At 44.4% G+C, this 20,755-nt stretch overlaps 1 protein-coding gene across 1 annotated transcript in view; it reads right to left on the minus strand.

The window, feature by feature from the left end:
• The window catches only part of CNTNAP2 (contactin associated protein 2), a 1,506,181-nt gene that overhangs the window by 618,657 nt on the left and 866,769 nt on the right, over window positions 1-20,755 (minus strand). Inside the window, exon 13 of the mRNA XM_064290350.1 lies at window positions 7,235-7,435. Within this exon, the coding sequence (XP_064146420.1) occupies window positions 7,235-7,435 (201 nt within the window). The remainder of the gene's footprint in view (window positions 1-7,234; window positions 7,436-20,755) is intronic.

Raw genomic sequence — 20,755 nt, forward strand, 5'->3', positions numbered from 1 at the left:
TGAGGCTTTTAAAATAAAGAATCGCATTTTAAGCACACAGCTATTACAGACTCATTTGATATTCATTTTAATTGCAGTGACTATAATGAATTTACTTTGTATTCAAACAGATGTCACAAATACTGCTACAGAAGTTCCAATATAATTCAGTCTTAGTTAAGCATGAGTAAATGGATATTTAAAATGGAGTGTTGCTGTGAAGGAGCAGAAAAACCAAACCAAACCAAACATTACTGCAAACATTAGCTCCTTAAGACAGCAAGTTAAAGATTTTTATTAAACTGTGCTCTTTCCTATTCTGATGGCCACGGAGCACGACAAAGCAGGGGAACTTTCTACCTCAACCGTGCCTATTCCTTGCATCAGCTGTTCTATAGGTTAGTCAGTGTGGGAAATAGAAATTGGAGCCAAAGCTCATTTTACAAATGTAGATACAGGCCTATGGAGGATTAAAAATGCAATCATGCCACCTGACTCTAGTTGGACAACCAAGTGATGATCTGCCGTTTTATTTCAATGGGCCAGGAGAGCCCTAAGATTCTCTCCAATCTTCTCCCACATGAAAGGCTGACATCTCAGATTCCATCAGGAGATCTTCATGTCAGCCGTAAAGACAGAATTTCTCAATGTATGGCTCACAGAAGTCCCTGCGGATGTTTGTTCAAAGCAACTCAGTTCCAGGGCCCCATCAAGTCCTGTCAAGTCAGCGTTCTGGGACAGGGGACGGGCACCAGCACCCAGGAGATTCTGCTGCACTCTGGCATTTAAAAACAACTGTCTTAGGTTGGATGAGGTAATATTTAAAGCTCCGTATTTTTAATTTCCCCCACATGTCTGTCAGTTTTTCGTACAGTGGGGACTTGAGTGTTGCTGTGATGCTGGAAGCTATGATACCAGTATTCAGATACCAGCAGGGTCACCCATGGAGGACAGGTTTCAGCTGAGCTTCCAGACTAAAACAGACTAGGAAGAAGGACCTGGCAGCCTACTTCTGAAAAGCATTAGCCAGTGAAAACCTTATGAATAGCAGTGGAATATCGCCTGATATAGTACTGGAAGATGAGCCCTCCCAGGTTGGGAGGCACTCAAAAGATGACTGGGGAAGAGCTGCCTCCTCAAAGTAGAGTTGGCCTTAATGACATGGATGGAGTAAAGCTTTTGGGACCTTCATTTGTTGATGTGGCATGACTCAAAATGAGAAGAAACAGCTGCAAACATCCATTAATAATTGGAACCTGGAATGTATGAAGTATGAATCTAGGAAAATTGGAAATCATCAAAAATGAAATGGAACGCATAAACATCGATATCCTAGGCATAAGTGAGCTGAAATGGACTGGTATTAGCCATTTTGAATCGGACAATCATATAGACTACTACGCCAGGAATGACAACCTGAAGAGGAATGGTGTTGCATTCACTGTCAAAAAGAACATTTCAAGATCTACCCTGAAGTCCAGCACTGTCAGTGATAGGATAATATCCATATGCCTACAAGGAAGACCAGTTAATTCGACTGTTATTCAAGTTTATGCACCAACCACTAAGGCCAAAGATTAAGAAATTGAAGATTTTTATCAGTTGGTGCAGTCTGAAATTGACTGAACATGTAATCAGGATGCATTGATAATTACTGGTGATTGGAATGCGAAAGTAGGAAACAAAGAAGAAGGATCGGTAGTTGGAAGATATGGCTCTGGTGATAGAAACAATGCCGGAGATCGAATGATAGCATTTTGCAAGACCAATGACTTCTTCATTGCAAATACCTTCTTTCACCAACATAAATGGCGACTATACACATGGATCTTACCAGATGGAACACACAGAAATCCAATTGACCACATCTGTGGAAAGAGACGACAGAAAAGCTCAATATCATCAGTCAGAACAAGGCCAGGGGCCGACGGCGGAACAGACCATCAATTGCTCGTATGCACGTTCAAGCTGAAACTGAAGAAAATCAGAGCAAGTCCACGAGAGCCATCTGAAGAATAGATTTGACGCATTGAACACTAGTGACCGAAGACCAGACGAGTTGTGGAATGACATCAAGGACATCATACATGAAGAAAGCAAGAGGTCACTGAAAAGACAGGAAAGAAAGAAAAGACCAAGATGGATGTCAGAGGAGACTCTGAAACTTGCTCTTGGATGTCAAGCAGCTAAAGCAAAAGGAAGAATTGATGAGGTAAAAGAGGTGAACAGAAGATTTCAAAGGGCAGCTCAAGAAGACAAAGTAAACTATTAAAATGACACGTGCAAAGAGCTGGAGAGGGAAAACCAAAAGGGAAGAACATGCTTGGTATTTCTCAAGCTGAAAGAACTGAAGAAAAAATTCAAGCCTCGAGTTGTCATAGCGAAGGATTCTATGGGGAAAATATTAAACGACGCAGGAACCATCAAAAGAAGATGGAAGGAATACACAGAGTCATTATACCAAAAAGAATTAGTTGATGTTCAACCATTTCAAGAGGTAGCATATGATCAGGAGCCGATGGTACTGAAGGAAGAGGTCCAAGCTGCACTAAAGGCATTGGTGAAAAACAAAGCTCCAGGAATTGACGGAATATCAATTTAAATGTTTCAACAAAAGGATGCAACACTGGAGGTGCTCACTCGTCTATGCCAAGAAATATGGAAGACAGCTTCCCGGCCAACTGACTGGAAGAGATCCATATTTACGCCTATTCCCAAGACAGATGATCCAACCAGACATGGAAATTATAGAACAATATCATTGATATCACACACAAGCAAAATTTTGCTGAAGATCATTCGAAAACAGCTGCAGCAGTATATTGACAGGGAACTGCCAGAAATTCAGGCTGGTTTCAGACGAGGATGTGGAACCAGAGATATCATTGCTGATGTCAGATGGATCCTGGCTGAAAGCAGAGAATACCAAAAAGATGTTTACCTGGTTTTATTGACTATGCAAAGGCATTCGACTGTGTGGATCGTAACAAATTATGGATAACATTTTGAAGAAGAGGAATTCCAGAACACTTAATTGTGCTCATGAGGAACCTTTACATGGATCAAGAGGCAGTTGTTCAGACAGAACAAGGGGATACTGATTGGTTTAAAGTCAGGAAAGGTGTGCATCAGGGTTGTATTCTTTCACCATACCTATTCAATCTCTTTGCTGAGCAAATAATACAAGAAGCTGGATTATATGAAGAACGGAGCATCAGGATTGGAGAAAGACCCACTAAGAACCTGCATTATGCAGATGACACAACCCTGATTGCTGGAAATGAAAAAGACTTGAAGCACTTACTGATGAAGATCAAAGACCATCGCCTTCAGTGTGGATTGCACCTCAATATAAAGAAAACAAAAATCTGCACAACTGGACCAATAAGCCACATCGTGATAAACAGAGAAAAGATAGAAGCTGTCAAGGATTTCATTTTACTTGGATCCACACCCAACACCCATGGAAGCAGCAGTCAGGAAATCAAATGATGCATTGCATTGGACAAATCTGCTGCAAAGGACCTTAAAGTGTTGAAAAGCAAAGACGTCACCTCAAAGACTAAGGTGCACCTGACCCAAGCCATGGTATTTTCAATCGCATCCTATGCATGTGAAAGTTGGACAGTGAATAAGGAAGATCGAAGAAGAATTGATGCCTTTGAATTGTCATGTTGGCGAAGAATATTGAATATACCATGGACTGCCAAAAGAATGAACAAATCTGTCTTAGAAGTACAGCCAGAACGCCCCTTAGAAGCAAGGATGGCAAGACTGGGTTTTACATACTTTGGACATGTTGTCAGGAGGGATCAGTCCCTGGAGGAGGACATAATGTTTGGCAAAGTACAGAGTCAGTGGAAAAGAGGAAGACCCTCAATGAGGTGGATCAACATAGTAGCTGTAACAGTGAGCTCAAGCGTAACAACGATTGAAAGGATGGCGCAGGACCAGGCAGTGTTTCGTTCTGTTGTGCATAGGGTCGCTATGAGTCGGAACCGACTCGATGGCACCTAACAACAACAACATTTTTCATTTCATTCAAATCAGTAAACATGGATTAAGCACTGATCCCATGTAAATGAAAGATTAGATGCATCGAGAGTGCCCCAGAAGGCAGGGAGCAGAAGACGAAGTTATTTTCAGGGTACAGTTTGCCAAGTACTATAATCATGAAAGTCTGGAAACAAGGAATCCTGTCTTTATTATGCAGATGAGCAACTGGCCTTTGCTTTCAGCTTAGAGGTTCCTCACCTGAACAGGTGTCTGCAGGTTGAAGGGAAGATTTCAGCTTATTTGAAGATGCAGCTAACATACAGTTTAAAAAACAAGTTCATCCTACTTTTTCCTCATTTTCTGCAGAGTCTGTGTTTAGGAAAGGAGGGCTCCTTTATGACTCGGGGAAGGCAGAAGGCTGGGAGAGGAAGAAGGGGCTGACCACCCCCATGGCAGCCAACTGACTCTCCTACCTCCACCTGCTCCTGTAGGCACCCAAACTGTAGGCTGACTTCCTTGGAAACCATTTTCTGTTGTTTAATACCCAGTGCAAAACTCAAAAGTAAAAGCTGACTTTGGAGTTCAACTGAAGGGAAGAGAGTAAATAACGCTGAGAGTAAATACCAGGTCTTTCCCGGCCGGCACTCTGCTCTGATCTCAACCCCATCAGGGGGCTGCAGGCCTTACGCAAGGCTGCAATCTGTGAAATGGGCTCCACGAAGGGGTCTTCTCTTGGGAGACCCCAGACGTGACCCCTGGCTCCATGATCCTTGGTTAATCTGTCCCAGTGCTGGGAACAGAATCCAGGAAAAAAGACCAGGACTCAGTGCAGGTGAAAGTAGGAATGATCTGAATGTAGACATTCCATTGCCTACTGCTGAGGCTCCCTGGGTGGAGACTCCCGGTGTAGGGGCTCCCAGGATTGGGGCTCGTGAGGTGGGGGCTCCCGGGGTGTGGTCCCCTGGGCTGGGGGCTCCCAGGGTGGGGGCCCCTGGGGTGGGGGCTCCCGGGGTGGGTGCTGGTAGAGGGTTCCTGGGGGTACTCCCAGGAGGCAGGCCTTCGAGGGTGGGGGCTCGCCACAGCAAATCAGCATCACCTGGGACCTCCTTACTCATGCAAACTCTGGAGCCTGCTCAGATGTACTGAATCCAGGGCTTCCAACAGGTTCAGTGCTAACACCGCTTGCTGGTTAGTAACCAATTCTGAGAACACGGTAGAGCAGTGGTTCTCAAAATGCCTCACACAGAAGAACCAGCTGGGGATCTTGTTAAAGGTAGATTCCAATTCAGTATCTCTTGGGTGGAAATGCAAATTCTCAGCAGTGGTTCCGACTATAAGGAACTGGCTCAAAGCCCAGGTTGAATCAGAATCCCCTCGGGTATGGCCCCAGCAGTGCGCCCTATCAGCTCCCAGGCCACTCCGACGTGCTGACGTCAGAGAGGCACCTGCCTCTGCAGAAAGCACTGAGTTTCCACACTCTGTCCCTGTCCCACTCAACCCCCAACTTCATTCCTCAGGGCTGACTGTGGCCCTGCTCACAGCCCTGGAGGCTCAAGGCCATGTGTATTCCATCTTGCGGAATTTGCTGATCGTTCTCTGCCTGGGGTGGTCTTTCTGTCTCCTTCCTGCAGCAGCACCCCCACGTCCCGGCTGCAACTACCTCTTCACTCTCCAGCCGACACTTCCAGACTTCGTGGATCTTAGTTCCTTGGGGTCTATATTCCAGCACAAGGTTCTGCGGAGGGAAGAACTCCAATCTCTGAAATGCTGAGTACTGTGTTGCTATAACTTCTCTGTGAGCTACTCCCAGCAACACTGATGGCAACATAATTCTGAGTTTGGCCATCAAACAGCCCACTGGTCTCTGACATAGCATAATTCCACTTCCAAAGTTGCTTAATATTAAAAAAAAAATCAATATTTTATCTCCTATGTATTAAATCTTAAATGTACCAGACTCTGTACTGAATTCTCAGTCATCCAGCCGTAGTATTATGACCTCTGCGTCACTGGAAAAGATACTGGAAGCCAAGGCCTGAGCGTCCAGGACTCGCACCAGGGCGGGGTCAGAGCCAGCCCACCTGTCTCGGACTCAGCAGACACCCATCTCTGCTGGGCAGTGAGACAGGGAATTCAGTCTGTCTGTCAACGATGTACTGCCCAGACTCCCTAGAGAGTACGGGCTTTTCTTGCAGTAAAGGTATTTCCAATGCATCGTCTGAATAGTCTGTTCTTTACAACCTTCACACTCACACATACACACACACTCACACACATTCACATTCCTATACACACACACTCAAACTTGCACACACACTCATATACACAGCAGCACACACACACACATGCACATACACTCATATACACACTTGCACACATGCACACACTCACATGTACTCACACTCACACTCACACACATACATACACTAGCACACACACACACCCATACACTCATATACACACCCACACACACTCATATACACAGTAGCACATACTCACATGCACACACACTCACATACACATTTGCACACTTGCACACTCACACTAGCACACACTCACATGCACACACCCACATGCACTCATATACACATTTGCACACTTGCACACACACAAGTACTCACACTCACACGCATACATACACTAGCACACACTCACGCTCACACATACTCGCATATTCATTCATACACATACATGCACACACATATACCAGCACAAACACACACACAAATACACACCCTGAAGAGTTGTTGAAACAAGCCATCATGAAAAACCAATTCAGGTCAGACTTCCTGAGACCGAGTGCACAGTTAAGTGACTAGACAGCAAAGCGCTGTGATCCTATCGCTATTCTATGTGCCACTGAGCAGCAGGCAGCCTCCAGAAAGCGTTCTTTGTACCTGAACACCGTGGAAGAACTCCGAGAGGATGCCTTGAAGTTCCCCAGGACTGCTGATAAACTTTTGCCCAAAGCAACTGCTGATAATTAAGCACCAGAGACAGCCACACACATGCACACACATGCAAATGTAGAAATCCATAAGTTCTGTAAAACCATGGGGTTAAAGGAAAACACCACACGTTCCCAGCTTCCTCCCCTAGCAAACAAGCAAATCATTCTCTTCTGCTTATTTACAGCCACCTGCACGTTAGGGACTGGACTCAGATAATAAGCCCCACATTTGCACCTGCTAGATTGTTAGGCAATTCCAAGCTCCAGCCGAGATCGTAATCAAAAGTACCCCGTGCGCTCTGGGCCTACCTGGGGTGTTCAGCAGCCTCGACATCTTGCAGAAGTAGGCAACGTATTGCTCGCAGTACTCAGCGCTGCTGGTGACAGCCCCGATCTGGTCCAGGGAGGCGCTGTACACGAGCTGGGTCACCGAATACTTCTCTGGGGTGTAGCCGACCACCGTCGTCTGCGTCTGTGAGTCGTGCGACACGATGGTCCACACCTTGTCCTCTGGGGGGAAAGCAAGGACAGCGGGGTGTCAGTATGCAAACACTTCTTCAAGTGCCAGCAAATAATTGAGTTACACGTTTCCTGTGGTTTAACCAAACTACCCTAGAACAGAATAAATGTAACAGTTCCTCAAGTCAGCCTGGTCTTTTCTCAGCCCTGAGTTCTGCTTTTACCGACAAAATAGGAAAGTAATCTTTTCGAAAAACCAGACCCAGGATACATTCTGAAAACAAACATGAAAAACAAATAGCGGTGTATCTGACTGAGGCTCTACAGTCCTTTTCGTTGGACATGAGGCCAGAATATCTGGCTCCTTCCTGATTCTGTCGCCCATGGCACCCCAACTGACAAGCATCTTCTCTTGCCCATACGAGCGAGGCTCTCGCCAAACTCTGTGTCCTTGAACTTGCTGCTTGCTCTGATCAGAACCTGTGTCCTGGTCTTGTCAACAAATGTTCTCTTGACCCCGACATTTCTGGCAAAAGGAGGCACTGCAGAGACTCTTATCAGAACGCTCGGCACCTGTGGGATAATGTGCACCAATAATGCAGGGATGTGTTGGTCCCTGGAATTAACAGCGTGAGGAAAGCAGAAGCAGAATTACAATAAACCAAAAGGCAAACCAACTGTCCTCCAGCCGATTCTGAGTCGTGGCAACCCCACGTGTGCAGAGTAGAACTGCTCCACAGGGTTGTCAGTGGCTGTGACTTTTTGAATGCAGATCGCCAGGCCTGTCTTCCAAGACGGGTGGGTTCAAACTGCTAACCTTTCAGTTAGAAGCTGATGACTTAACTGTTTGCGCTACCCTGGGACCTCAGATGTTTGATACCCAAAACCCAGAGCGACCCCTAGGGCTTCCAGGGCTGTGAATCTTTACAGAAGGAAACTGCCATATCTTTCTCCTGCACAGATGCTGGTGGTTTTGTACTGCCGACCTTTCTGTTAGCAGTCGAGTGTTTTAACCACTGCACCACCAGGGCTCCTCAGATATATGATTAAAAAAAAAACCAAACCCATTGCCATTGAGTTGATTCTGACTCATAGTGACCCTTCCGGACAGAGTAGAACTGCCCCATAAGGGTTCCAAGGAGCAGCTGATGGATTCGAACTGCTAACTTTTTGGTTAGCAGCCGAACTCTTAACCACTGGGCCACCAGAGTTCCAGATATATGATAGATGTGGTTAACTGAAAGCTGTAGTTTACTGAATTTGAATTAGCAACATCCCTGTAAACTCATGATTTTACTGCTTTTTAACATATACCTATGCTCTAGAATGTCCCCTGAAAAAGCCCCAAAGCGAAGACCAACCCTAGTCCCAGATGTGGCACTAAATACCATTCTCTATAAGGAATAAAAAGGGACTTCCTGGAGAAGTCATGGGTTCCAGGGCTGGTTGTACAAGATGAGCTCAGAACATACTGTCCCACCAGAAAGATCAGCTATCAGTCAACACCGAGGGCAGGCCCAAGGCTCCAGGATCGACCCAAACAGGCTCCCAATGACCAAGGAAAGGGCAATTTGGACATCCCTAAGAATTGCTTGCAATGGATTAAAACACATCAGGTATATAGAAACCCATGAGTTTATTAAAAAAAAAAAGACTGCTTACCCTTGGAAGATGCTGCAACTGTTGTGGTTGAATTGTGTCTCCCCCAAAAATGTTGAAGTCACAAGCACGAGCATCTGTGAATGTGACTTTGTTGGGAAATAGGGCTTTTAAAGATATTGTTAGTTGAAATGAAGTCACACTGGAGTAGGGTGGACCTAGCTCAGCAACTGGTGTCTTTATGAGATGAGGGGAATTTGGACACAGAGGCACAGCTGTGTGGGAGGGAGGCAGAGAAGGCAAGGAAGGACCCTCCTCTAAGGAGTGCACAGCAGGGCCACGTTCCCTCTGAAGGCTCTGGGGGAGACTGTTCCAGGCCCCTCTCTCTCAGCTCCTGATGTTGCCACAATTATCAGCTTCCCTTGGCTTGTGACAGCATCCCTCCAATCTCTGCCCCCATCATGGCAGTCTTCCCTCTGCGCGGCAGCATCACTAGGGGGATGCAGACCACACCGGGTGACACTGTCAGAGGGCACGATGCCAGAATGACTGGCTGTAAAATTTTTCTGCAGTGTTTCAGCAGAAATTTATTATTTTTTATAAAAATATCCCTGTGGTTATAATAACAAAAATATTTTTGTAAGCCCAGCTTACATGTATCAATATACCCACAAGGCTAAAACCCTGTGCTAATTTACTTTTTGAACTTTCTAATGTGCTCTGGGAAACCCTGCTGGTGTAGTGGTTAAGTGCTACGGCTGCTAACCAAAAGGTCGGCTGCTCAAATCCAGAAGGCGCTCCTCGGAAACTCTGTGGGGCAGTTCTGCTCCATCCTACAGGGTTCCACACACTACAAGCTGTTATTTTTGTTGCGGCTGGTGTCGCTGATTTTGTCAAATTTTCTGGTGTTTTAGCTACAATATTGTGGTAATTAGTATCTGTGAACGTGTTAACAATAACTGTTTTGAGAATGAAGTGGTAATTAAAGGAAAAGAAGGAGTGATGTATGGGAATCACAGTTCACGAGTGCCGTTAGTACCAACAGCATTCCTAAGGATTCTGTAGGGCCTGATATGGGAGAAGGTCCTTGGGGCGGGGGCGGGGCTGAGGAAATAGGCTGCTCAGCCATATCTTGAACAGTACCCAACCCAGTTTTTTGTTTTTCTTTCTTCTTTCTTTCTCTCCTTTCCGTCCCCTAGCCCATCCCTGTCTCCAAGTAAGATCCTGATGTCAGCTCGCCCAAAAGGTTAAGTGTTAACCAGTGTTTCCTCTAAGCCTGTCAAATAAGAAGAAAGACGGTGCCAGCCACCCCCCTCCCCCAGCTGATGGGATTCTGGCAAGAAAAGATCAACATGTTTGAGATACGACCATTGAAACCAAACAGAAGAAAGAGAGTGCACATTCCCCAAGTTCCTAGAACTTATGGCTCTTTTTCCCTTAAAAACCCGAGCTGACCTGTAGTCCAATGAGATCATTCCCCTCTGTCTCCATATACCGGTATACCTAATAAAGCTCTTGCTACCCACCTCACCCCTGCCTCAAGAATTGGCTGTTTGCGGCAGGCGGCTCTAACTCGTGAAATTGCGGTAAGAGTGACACCATGAAATACCATATCGGGGGACACCAACCCTAGTGACACCAACCAAAACCTCTGTGTCTTTCTCTTTTTAGGGGTGAGGATGTGGATATGTCTTTTTGGGGGCACAATCTAGCCCACAATTCCCTTCATGACCCAGCCTCTCATGCCTTCTATTCCCTCCTCCCCACAGCTCCCTCCTGCTCCTTTGGAGCCATTAAATCTTAAGTGACAAACGGATATTAACAATTTTGCAGGTATCCCACATCTAAAAGAAACAAGATGGTTATGCTGTATAGATTTTCCTTGGCTATTATCATGAGTGAAAAAATTAAGAATCTTATTCTGGCATTCACAGTGTATTTCTAAAATATGCATTAGCAGATATATGTGTGATGGAAATAGAAGCTACTGTGCATGACAAATTCTAAATTTCTGCCCGTTACATTTTTAGAAAGACGCAATTGATAAACTGGTGTACTTCAAATACTGTTTGCATTGCTATGTTGTGAAAATGCCCTTCGTGAATTCTGAGAACTTAATATCTGTCATAGTCACCTAGAGCTGCTATAACAGAAATACCACAAACGGATGGCTTTAACAAAGGGAAGTTTGTTCTCTCACGGTCCAGTAGGCTAAACGTCCGAATTCAGGGCGCCAGGCCCAGGGGAAGGCTTTCTCTTTCTGTTGGCTCTGAAGGAAGGTCCTTGTGATGCATCAGTCTTCCCTTGGTCTGGGAGCATCTCAGCACACGAGCCTCAGGTCCAAAAGACACGCTCTGCTCCCAGAGCTGCCTTCTTGGTGGTATGAGGTCCCCAACTCTCTGCTTGCTTACCTTTCCTTTTATCTCTTGAGAGAGAAAAGATGGGACAGGCCACTTCTCAGGGAAACTCCCTTTACATTGGATCATGGATGGGACCCTGTAACGGTGTTACAAAAATCCCACCCTAATCCTCTTAACATAAAATTACAATCACAAAATGGAGGACCACCACAGCATACTGGGAGTCATGGCCTAACTAAGTTGATACACACATTTTTGGGGGGACATAATTCAATCCACGACAACATCTGTCTCTGCAAAGCAGAGTCGACCTTAAGGATGTGGATGGAGTCAAGCTTTCAGGGCCTTCATTCGCTGATGTGGCATGATTCAAAATGAGAAGAAACAGCTGCAAACATCCATTAATAACTGGAACATGAAATGTATGAAGTATGAATCTAGGAAAACTGGAAATCATCAAATATGAAATGGAATGAATAAACATCAATATCCTAGCCATTAGTGAGCTGAAATGGACTGGTATTGGCCATTATGAATCAGACAATCATATGTTCTACTATGCTGGGAATGACAACTCGAAGAGGAATGGTGTTGCATTCGTCGTCAAAAAGAACGTTTCAAGATCTATCCTGAAGTACATACTGTCAGTGATAGGATAATATCCATACCCCTATGAGGAAGACCAGTTAATACGACTGTTATTCAAATTTAGGCACCAACAACTAAAGCCAAAGATGAAGAAACTGAAGATTTTTATCAACTTCTGCAGTCTGAAGTTGATTAAACATGCAATCAGGATGCATTGATAATTACTGGGGATTGGATAAATGGATGATAAATGGAGAAAAGATTGAAGTTATTAAAGGATTTCATTTTACTTGGATCCACACTCAATGCCCGTGGAAGCAGCAGTCAAGAAATCAAAAGACCCATTGGACAAATCTGCTACAAAAGACCTCTTTAAAGTATTAAAAAGCAGAGATGTCACCTTGAAGACTAAGGTGCGTCTGATCCAAGCCATGGTGTTTTCAATTGCTTCCTATGCATGTGAAAGTTGGATAATGAATAAGAAAGACCAAAGAAGAATTGATGCCTTTGAATTGTGGTGTTGGTGAAGAATATTGAATATACCATGGACTGCCCAAAGAATGAACAAATACTTCTTGGAAGAAGTACAACCAGAATGCTTGGAAGCAAGGATGACAAGAGTGCATCTCACACGCTTTGGACATGTTGTCAGGAGGGACCAGTCTCTGGAGAAAGACATCATGCTTGGTAAAGTGGAGGGTCAGCAAAAAAGAGGAAGACCCTCAATGAGATGGACTGACATAGTGGCTGCAACAGTGGGCTCAAGCATAACGACGATTGTGAGGATGGGGCAGGACTGGGCAGGGTTTCATTCTGTTGTACATAGGTCGCTATGAGTTGGAATCAACTTGACAGTATCTAATAACAACATATTGTAAATACAATATTTCTCCTAAAATTAGTCTATAAATTAAATGAATTTTCAATCAAAATTCCAAGAATTAGTTTCTGTCTTTTTGTGTATATGTAAGTGGGATTGAGTAGCTGACTCAAAACTTTGCATGAAAGAGACGATATCCAAGAATAACCAAGACATTCTTGAAAAAGAAGAACCATCTAGAGAGAAATGGCCTACCAGGAATCATGACTAAGGAAGGTTTGGTACAGGCACAGATAGCTAGAATAGTAAAGTACAATTTAAAAAATAAAACAAAACAAAAATCTATGAATGTATGGAAACTTGATTTAAACCAAAGCTGGCATTATAAATCAGTGAGAAATTTGCAATTGCTGATTATATGGAAAAACAAAATTAGATCTTTGTCTTCAGCACTACATAAAAATCAATTCCAGATGGCTTAAAAACCAAGGGCAGAATCAGATCTTCAAACATGTACAATAATGCATAAAACACTGTATTACTTCTCACAATGGCAGACAATGAGCACACTGCAGGAGAAAAGGCGAGTGCTTGCAAAATCATACCCTCTTTATCAAGACAGCATCAGCCATGTGAAAAGTGGATCTGCAGAGTAGATGAGATATCTGTAAGCCACATGTCTTAGTCATCTAGTGCTGCTATAACAGAAATACCACAAGTGGGTGGCTTTAACAAACAAAAGTCTCTTCTCTCACAGTCTAGGAGGCGAGAAGCCTGAATTCAGGGCGCTGGCTCCAGGGAAGGTTTTCTCTCTCTGTTGGATGTGGAGGAAGGTCCTTGTCATCAGTCTTCCCCTGGTCAAGGAGCTTCTCAGTGCAGGGACCCCAGGTTCGAAGGACATGTTCCGCTCCCAGCCACTCTTGTTTGGTGGCAATGAAGTCCCTCTCCTCTTGCTTGCTTCTCTCTTTTATATTTCAAAAGAGATTGACTCAAGATACAACCTAATCCTGTAGACTGTGTTCTGCCTCATTAACATCACTGCCTCTAATCCTGCCTCATTAACATCATAGCAGTTAGGATTTGCAACACATAGGATAATAACGTAAGATCACAAAACGGAGGGCAACCACACAATACTGGAAATCATGGCCTAGCCAAGTTGACATACCTTTTAGGGGGACACAATTCAATTCATAACACCACATATCTGTCAAAGATGAGTACCCAGATTAAAAAAAAATGTTTGACAAATAGTAACAGAAAGACAAACGACCTGGAAAAAAAGGGTAAAGAATAAGAACCAGTGTTTCACAGATGGGAAGACCAAATGGCCAACGATCCATGGAGGCACATATCTTCTCTGTAATCAGTTTCATTAAAACTACAATGAAACTTTATTTCACGTCTCTGTGATCAGCAAACATTAAAAAATTTGGCTACGCCTGGAATTGCTGAGGATATGAGGTCTCAAGACCATTCAAACCCTACTTGCAGCAACTACTTTGGAGAGCAACTTAGCAGCAAGTAGCCGGTCTGAAGATGGGGCAACAGCAATCCTTTCTTGGTACATGTCCTAAAGGAGTTCATGAATGTTTGTACAGAAAATGTACTGCAATTATCGCTTTTATAGTAAATAAACAAAAACAACCCAGAGGCTTATCAAAAACAAACTGAGCCATGATCATAGAACTGAATACTAAAAAAGATTTGAAAATGAATCAGTGAGAACTATATGTATCAATGTGAATTATTGCCTGTCAGAAATATTGAGTGAAAAATGAAAGTAGGAGTGGCCTACACAGCATAATTCCATTTTTATAAAGCTTAAGAACATGTAAATGCGGACAAGTAAATACTCACACAGTAATAAAAGTATATAACATTAATAGGACCGATAAACATCAAATTCAGGATAATCTAAGGATTGAGAAAGGGGTTTAGGCTTTACTTTTATTTTTTGATGTTATATTTCTTAAGAAGATCAAAGACCACAGCCTTCAGTGTGGATTACACCTCAACAAAAAGAAACAAAAATCCTCACAACTGGACTAATGAGCAACATCATGATAAACAGAGGAAAGATTGAAGTTGTCAAGGATTTCATTTTACTTGGATCCACACCCAACACCCATGGAAGCCACAGACAAGAAATCAAAAGATGCATTGCACTGGGCAAATCTGCTGCAAAAGACCTCTTTTAAGTGCTGAAAAGCAAAGACGGCACCTTGAGGACTATGGTGTGCCTGACCCAAGCCACGGTGTTTTCAATCACCTCATATGCATGTGAAAGCTGAACAATGAATAAGGAAGGCCAAAGAAGAGTTGACGCCTTTGAATTGTGGTGTTGGCGAAGAATATTGAATATACCATGGACTGCCAAAAGAATGAGCAAATCTGTCTTGTAAGAAGTACAACCAGAATGCTCCTTACAAGCAAGGATGGGGAGACTTTATCTCACATACTTTGGACATGTTGTCAGGAGGTATCAGTCCCTGGAGAAGGACATCATGCTTGGCAGAGTACAGGGTCAGTGAAGAAGAGGAAGGCCCTCAAGGAGATGGATTGGCATGGTGGCTGCAACAATGGGCTCGAGCATAACAACCATTGTAAGGATGGCGCATGACCGGGCAGTGTTTCATTCTGTTGTGCATAGGGTCGCTGTGAGTTGGAACAGACTTGATGGCACCTGACAACAACAACATATTTCTTAAACTGGGTGTTGGATACAAACCAAGAATGTTTCATATCGAAACAGACAATTAAGACCCACCATTCTGGTGGCAAACTTCCTGTAAATATCCAGATTCACTGGAGTAACAGTGTAGCCAATATTGGTCCTTCTACAAGAGCTGTGTGAACTTCACTGAGTGGCTCACGAAGGAAGCTGTTGAAGGGTCTTCACCCCCAGTTACTTAAAGTATGCATTCATTTCCACAAAGTCATTTATAAGCTTTCAGGTAGAAAGACACAGTGTAGTGTTAGATTACAATACTCGTTTTAGTCATTTGAAAAAGGATTTATTTTAAAATTCCATCGATTTTCCAGATAAAACCAAAAACCAGTTGCAGGCAATCAGCCCCAACTCACGGTGACCCCAGTGTTGGAGCAGAGTTGTGCTCCCCAGGGTTTTCAATGGCTGACTCTTTGGATGTAGATCTTGCCAGGCCTTTCTTTTGAGGTGCCTCTGGGTGAATTTGAATGTCCAACCTTTAGGTCAGCAGCTGAGCATGTTAGCAATTTGCACCACCCACCCTAAAAACCAAACCCGTTGCCTTCGAGTCAATTCCAACTCAGAGCGACTCTGTAGGACAGAGTAGAACTGCCCCATAGGGTGTCCAAGGATGTAATCTTCATGGACGCAAACTGCCACATCTTTCTCCTTCAGAGCAGCTGGTGGGTTCAAACTGCTGACCTCTCAGTTAGCATCCAAGTGCTTCACTACTGTGCCACCAGCTGGGGGAGTCCAACTTTCCAGATAGTTAAATTAATCTTAAAGACCCTAAACTTACGGACCGTTACTTTATTTAGAAGGATTTTTTACATCCCACTGATGTAATTTAAACTATTTGCAGTTTACCGCCGTATTATTTTTCCTCTCCAAATACTCATGGTGTGAGCGTTACAAGCACCTCTGCAGCCCAGAGTCTCAGGTTGTGACAGCCCTTTCACGTGCTATCCCATAATGCCAGCTACACGCGCTGCCCAGGTGTGTGAGCAACTCCAATCCGTGTAGAGACACAAGGTTCCTAAAGCAGATGGCGCCGCTGCAGGACACAGGCGGCGAGTCCTGAAAGCGCAGACGATGACCTGCAGGCAGCGGGGGTGCTGGTGGTTTGCACACTCACAGTCCAGCCCAGAGACCAATGGGCACCCAGATCTGAGGACACTTGTGAGCGACAGCAGCTCGTTCCCATCCACCTGAAGAACAGATTGGTGCTTCTGTGTGTCTGTTTCTGTGACGATGTTAGCTATTTTCTGGCAAGAAGAATATTTGTTAAAGTTTTTGTGCTGTTGCAGGCCTGTTAACGTTCCTTTATGACGCAGCTGCAGCTGTGGAATGCGTTTATGTCAACACTGAGACAAGCGGACCGTCCCCATCTTTCATCTCTCACCCAGAGCGGAGACGTGCTTTGTGTATTTGTCCGTCAGGAGCTCAGCTCTGTGGCAGTAAGGAGGGTCCCACCCTGGGCGGCAGGAAAGGCTGCTCTTTTTGAGTCTTGTTTTATTACAGTAATTTGCTTTTGATCTGAATTCAGACTTGGAGACTAAGAAAATGCCCCATTGTAGAGATGCCTGGCCATTCCCGCGGACCCTTAAAGAGAGCATGGCTTCCCTTTATAAAAAGTACTTTGAAACACATCACACACACTTGGTTAAAACAAATAGCTCTAAATAAAAGACCAAAGTCTTAACAGGCAGCCCCACAGGCCTCCGGGGGGCCCTGGTCCCCTATGTGACCTCATCGCCTGTCCTTCCCTGCACACCACCCCCCCAATGTCCTGGTTCCCTCATCCTCCACCTGGAAGGCCTTTCCCCTCGGCTTCCATGGCTGACCATCACCCCCTTGCAGTCTTCACCCGAAGGGCAAATTCTCCACGAGGCCCTGTCTGTCCCACGGAGCTCACCCCACTCTGCCCCACCTTTTCCCCAAAACACTTCTCTCCTAACATGTTGTTGTCGTTGTTGTTAGGTGCCCTCCAGTCCATTTTGACTCAGGGAGTCAGTCACTTGTTATGTTTGTGGTTTGCCATCTGTCTCCTCCACCCCACTTTCCCAGGAGATGTAAACTACAGGTCGTCAGACAGTCTCTTCTGTAATTTTTAGAAATTGTGAATCTCAGAAGCTTAGAATACAAGGTGAGAAAATATAAACACAGGGAGGTTAAGGACCTTGGCCCAGGTCAAGCAGCTAATAGCTAATTACAGCTAATAAGAGCAAAGGTCTGTACCCAGGAAGTTGGAGTCCCAAGTCCCCGCTCCTAACTGCATGTTAATTGTCTAAAATGTAAATAGACTACTAATAGAAACTATATGGTAAGAGAAAAAAAAAAAAAAACACCAGAAGAGTGCTGTTACAGACTGAAGGATGTCCTCCTCGGTAGAAAACGTGTAAGTCCTCACCCTGTGCCCGTGGAGGTGACCTGGCTTGGAATACGACTTTCTTTTGTTTTGTTACCGAGGTCATGCCAGAGAGAGATGGGTCCTACACCCCGTTTCTTCTGAGTGATAAAGGAGCAGACTAAACAGACACAGACACACAGGGAAAGTCAGACTCCATGTGAGGACCTGTCTGCAAGCAAAGACCACCAGGATCTCTAGGGACACCAGGACCTAGGAGAGGCCACGAAGGAACTGGGACCCTGGTTTGGACTCCCAGCTTCCAGAATTGTGAGAACATAAATTTCTGTTCTTTAACGCCTCCGCTTGTGATGTCGTTTGTTACAGCGACTTAGAAAAGGAAACTTAGGCAAGTGGGAGCAGTCTGTAGTGGAACAGTGCACCTCAACCCTTGGTGTTCAGTCCCCGGCATCATCAACTATTTCCACAAAACATCCATTTGCAATGTAGGGTTATAGAGTCTACCATGTAGCGTATCTCCGTGATGCCAAGCTTTAAAAATAAAATAAAAATTTAGAAAGCTTTTAAGGGGAAATAACCAAAAGAGCAGTTTGAAATGATAGGGTGTGGTACTTAAAATATTTACACAATATTAAATTGCAAGGAATTTTGAAAGAGCAGCATAAAGCCGTGTTGTTGTTGTTGGGTGCCGTCCAGTCAATTCCAACTCATCGTGACCCCACGTGGCAGAGTAGAATGGCCCCGTAGCATTTCCTAGGCTGTAATCTTTATGGGAGCATATTGGCAGGTCTTTCTCCAGTGGAGCAGCTGGACGGTGAGGAACTGGTTTAATTCTTCTAGAATCCAGATTTCTGGGGTCCATGGAGTTGGGTGACCCACTCAGGCCATTGGCCTTTAAGTGTCCTTTTGAATCTTGAACCTTGAAGAAACGGGTTTCCTAAAGTCACCTTCAGGTCAAACAATAGCATAGCCAGCAGCTTAGTGGAGATGGGTTTGCCTTAGGCATTGGGGTCTTTTGAAGAATTATCCATGTGCAGCCAGTTTAGAGAAGCAGGAACTTCGGGATGGACTAGAAGCTGTGTATTAGGGTAAATTGTTATTATGTAAATACTGTTCTGGCCTCATTTCCATGGCAATGCCAATAAGATAGGGTATGAGAGTCTTTAGAGGGTATCTCATCTTTAGAACATTTTTGACTCCCTAGTTGAAATATTACCCTGATTTGTAAATATTCGTATATTTAATAAACTTGAATCAATTTCTATAAATGCCTTAACATGATTTTTGTTTTAACAGTGAGTACAATGTACTTCTTAAAATCATTGTCATTTTCTTTCTGGGGTAAACAGTCAAATAGCAAATACTCTCTGTTCACATATGTTCAAGTTCTCTCTTCATGTGGTAGCAGGCACATATGTGCATGAGGCTTCATTTTTGGACAGCTTGCTTTATCCCAAGCACTGTCTAGGCCCTGGACATCCAACACCACCGAACAGGTAGTGGGAATAGGGCACATAAACTAAGGGTTACAATACAACTCGAAAACGTAAAGACTCATTTTCAGGCAACTGTCAGAACAATCCAGTTAGAGAAATTTAGCATATAAATCACAAACCCACTTACAGTCTACAGCAAATTCTATGATATATGAGGTACTTTAAAATTCCCTAGCATTGCGCTTTATTTTTTATTGTCGGGGAATTTCATTTTCTGTCAGCAGTTATTTTCATTCAAGTCCTAACAGGCTAACCCGGGAAATTACCCCCTTTCTGATGTTTCCATCTGAAAAGCTTTGATGTAGCAGAAAATGTACAATTGGAAATGGCAGTTTGATTCGCTATCAACAGAGTAGAATCTTGTCAGATAGCCCTTCCTTTCATGCTGACCCTGGCCCATGTCCCTGCCTGCCCTTGGAGTTGGGGAGATCAAAGGCCTCCTGACAACCAAGTCCTTGGGCACTAGGCTGGGGTGTAAGCTGCTCCCCCTCAGAGGGCCCTGGGTCCCCCTCCTTCCCTCCAGCCAGGCACCAGGCTTAGTGGGAGATTTCTGACGGTACGGATAGCATTTACTACCTTGAAGAAAATCCCCAGATAATCCGCTGCTCCCAGCTTTTAATTCTCCTCCTTAGTTGGTTTCTAGTCACTGAAGCGCCCCCAATGAGAGGCGCATTAGCAACACAGCCTGATAGAGTACGTCCTTAGAGATGATAATTAGCTCAAAATAACTTTTTAGGGGGAAAAAAACCCTCAAGACAGCAGAGTTAAGGGGCTCAAAGGGACTAAAGATGGCGTCTCCACTTTCCTTTTAAAAGAAGCACAAATGTATAAGGTAATTTCACTCTTTGGAATCTGCGCCCACTTCAGTAACAACATGCCAGCTCCCCTTAGTCTCAGCTTCTAAGCACTTTCCCAAAACCCACCACCACTTCTGGACTTCCAGCGCCAGGCCAAGTTCAGATTAGATGTTGCAATGGGTTGAATTGTGTCCCCTCCAAATGCGTGTTGAAATCCTAAACCCTGTCCCTGTAAATGTGACCCTGTTTGGAAATAAGGGTGTTTTTGTTGTTAACAAGGTCACACTAGTGCAGGGTGAGTCCTGATAAAACCATTTTAACTGCACTGGAACCTAGATTTCTGGGTTCCTGGAATTGGAGTGACCCCACCCAGGCTACCTGCCCTTAGGTACCCTTTTAAACCTTGTGCCTTTAAGGAACTGGTTCCCTTAAGTCACTTTCAAGTCAAACAACAGCCTAGTAAGCAGTTAGCGGAGACTTAGGCATTGGGCTCTTTTGGAAAATTACCTATGTGCAGCCAGCTTGGAGAAGCAGGAACTCCAGGGTCTGACTCGGTGTTTTAGGATGTATGGCATGTCCTTGGTGAGTCTGTTTCCGTAAGACAGCTCCTGAAACCCTGTCCTGTGTTCTATG

Source organism: Loxodonta africana, chromosome 8 (genome assembly GCF_030014295.1).
Source record: "Loxodonta africana isolate mLoxAfr1 chromosome 8, mLoxAfr1.hap2, whole genome shotgun sequence".
NCBI lineage: Eukaryota > Metazoa > Chordata > Mammalia > Proboscidea > Elephantidae > Loxodonta > Loxodonta africana.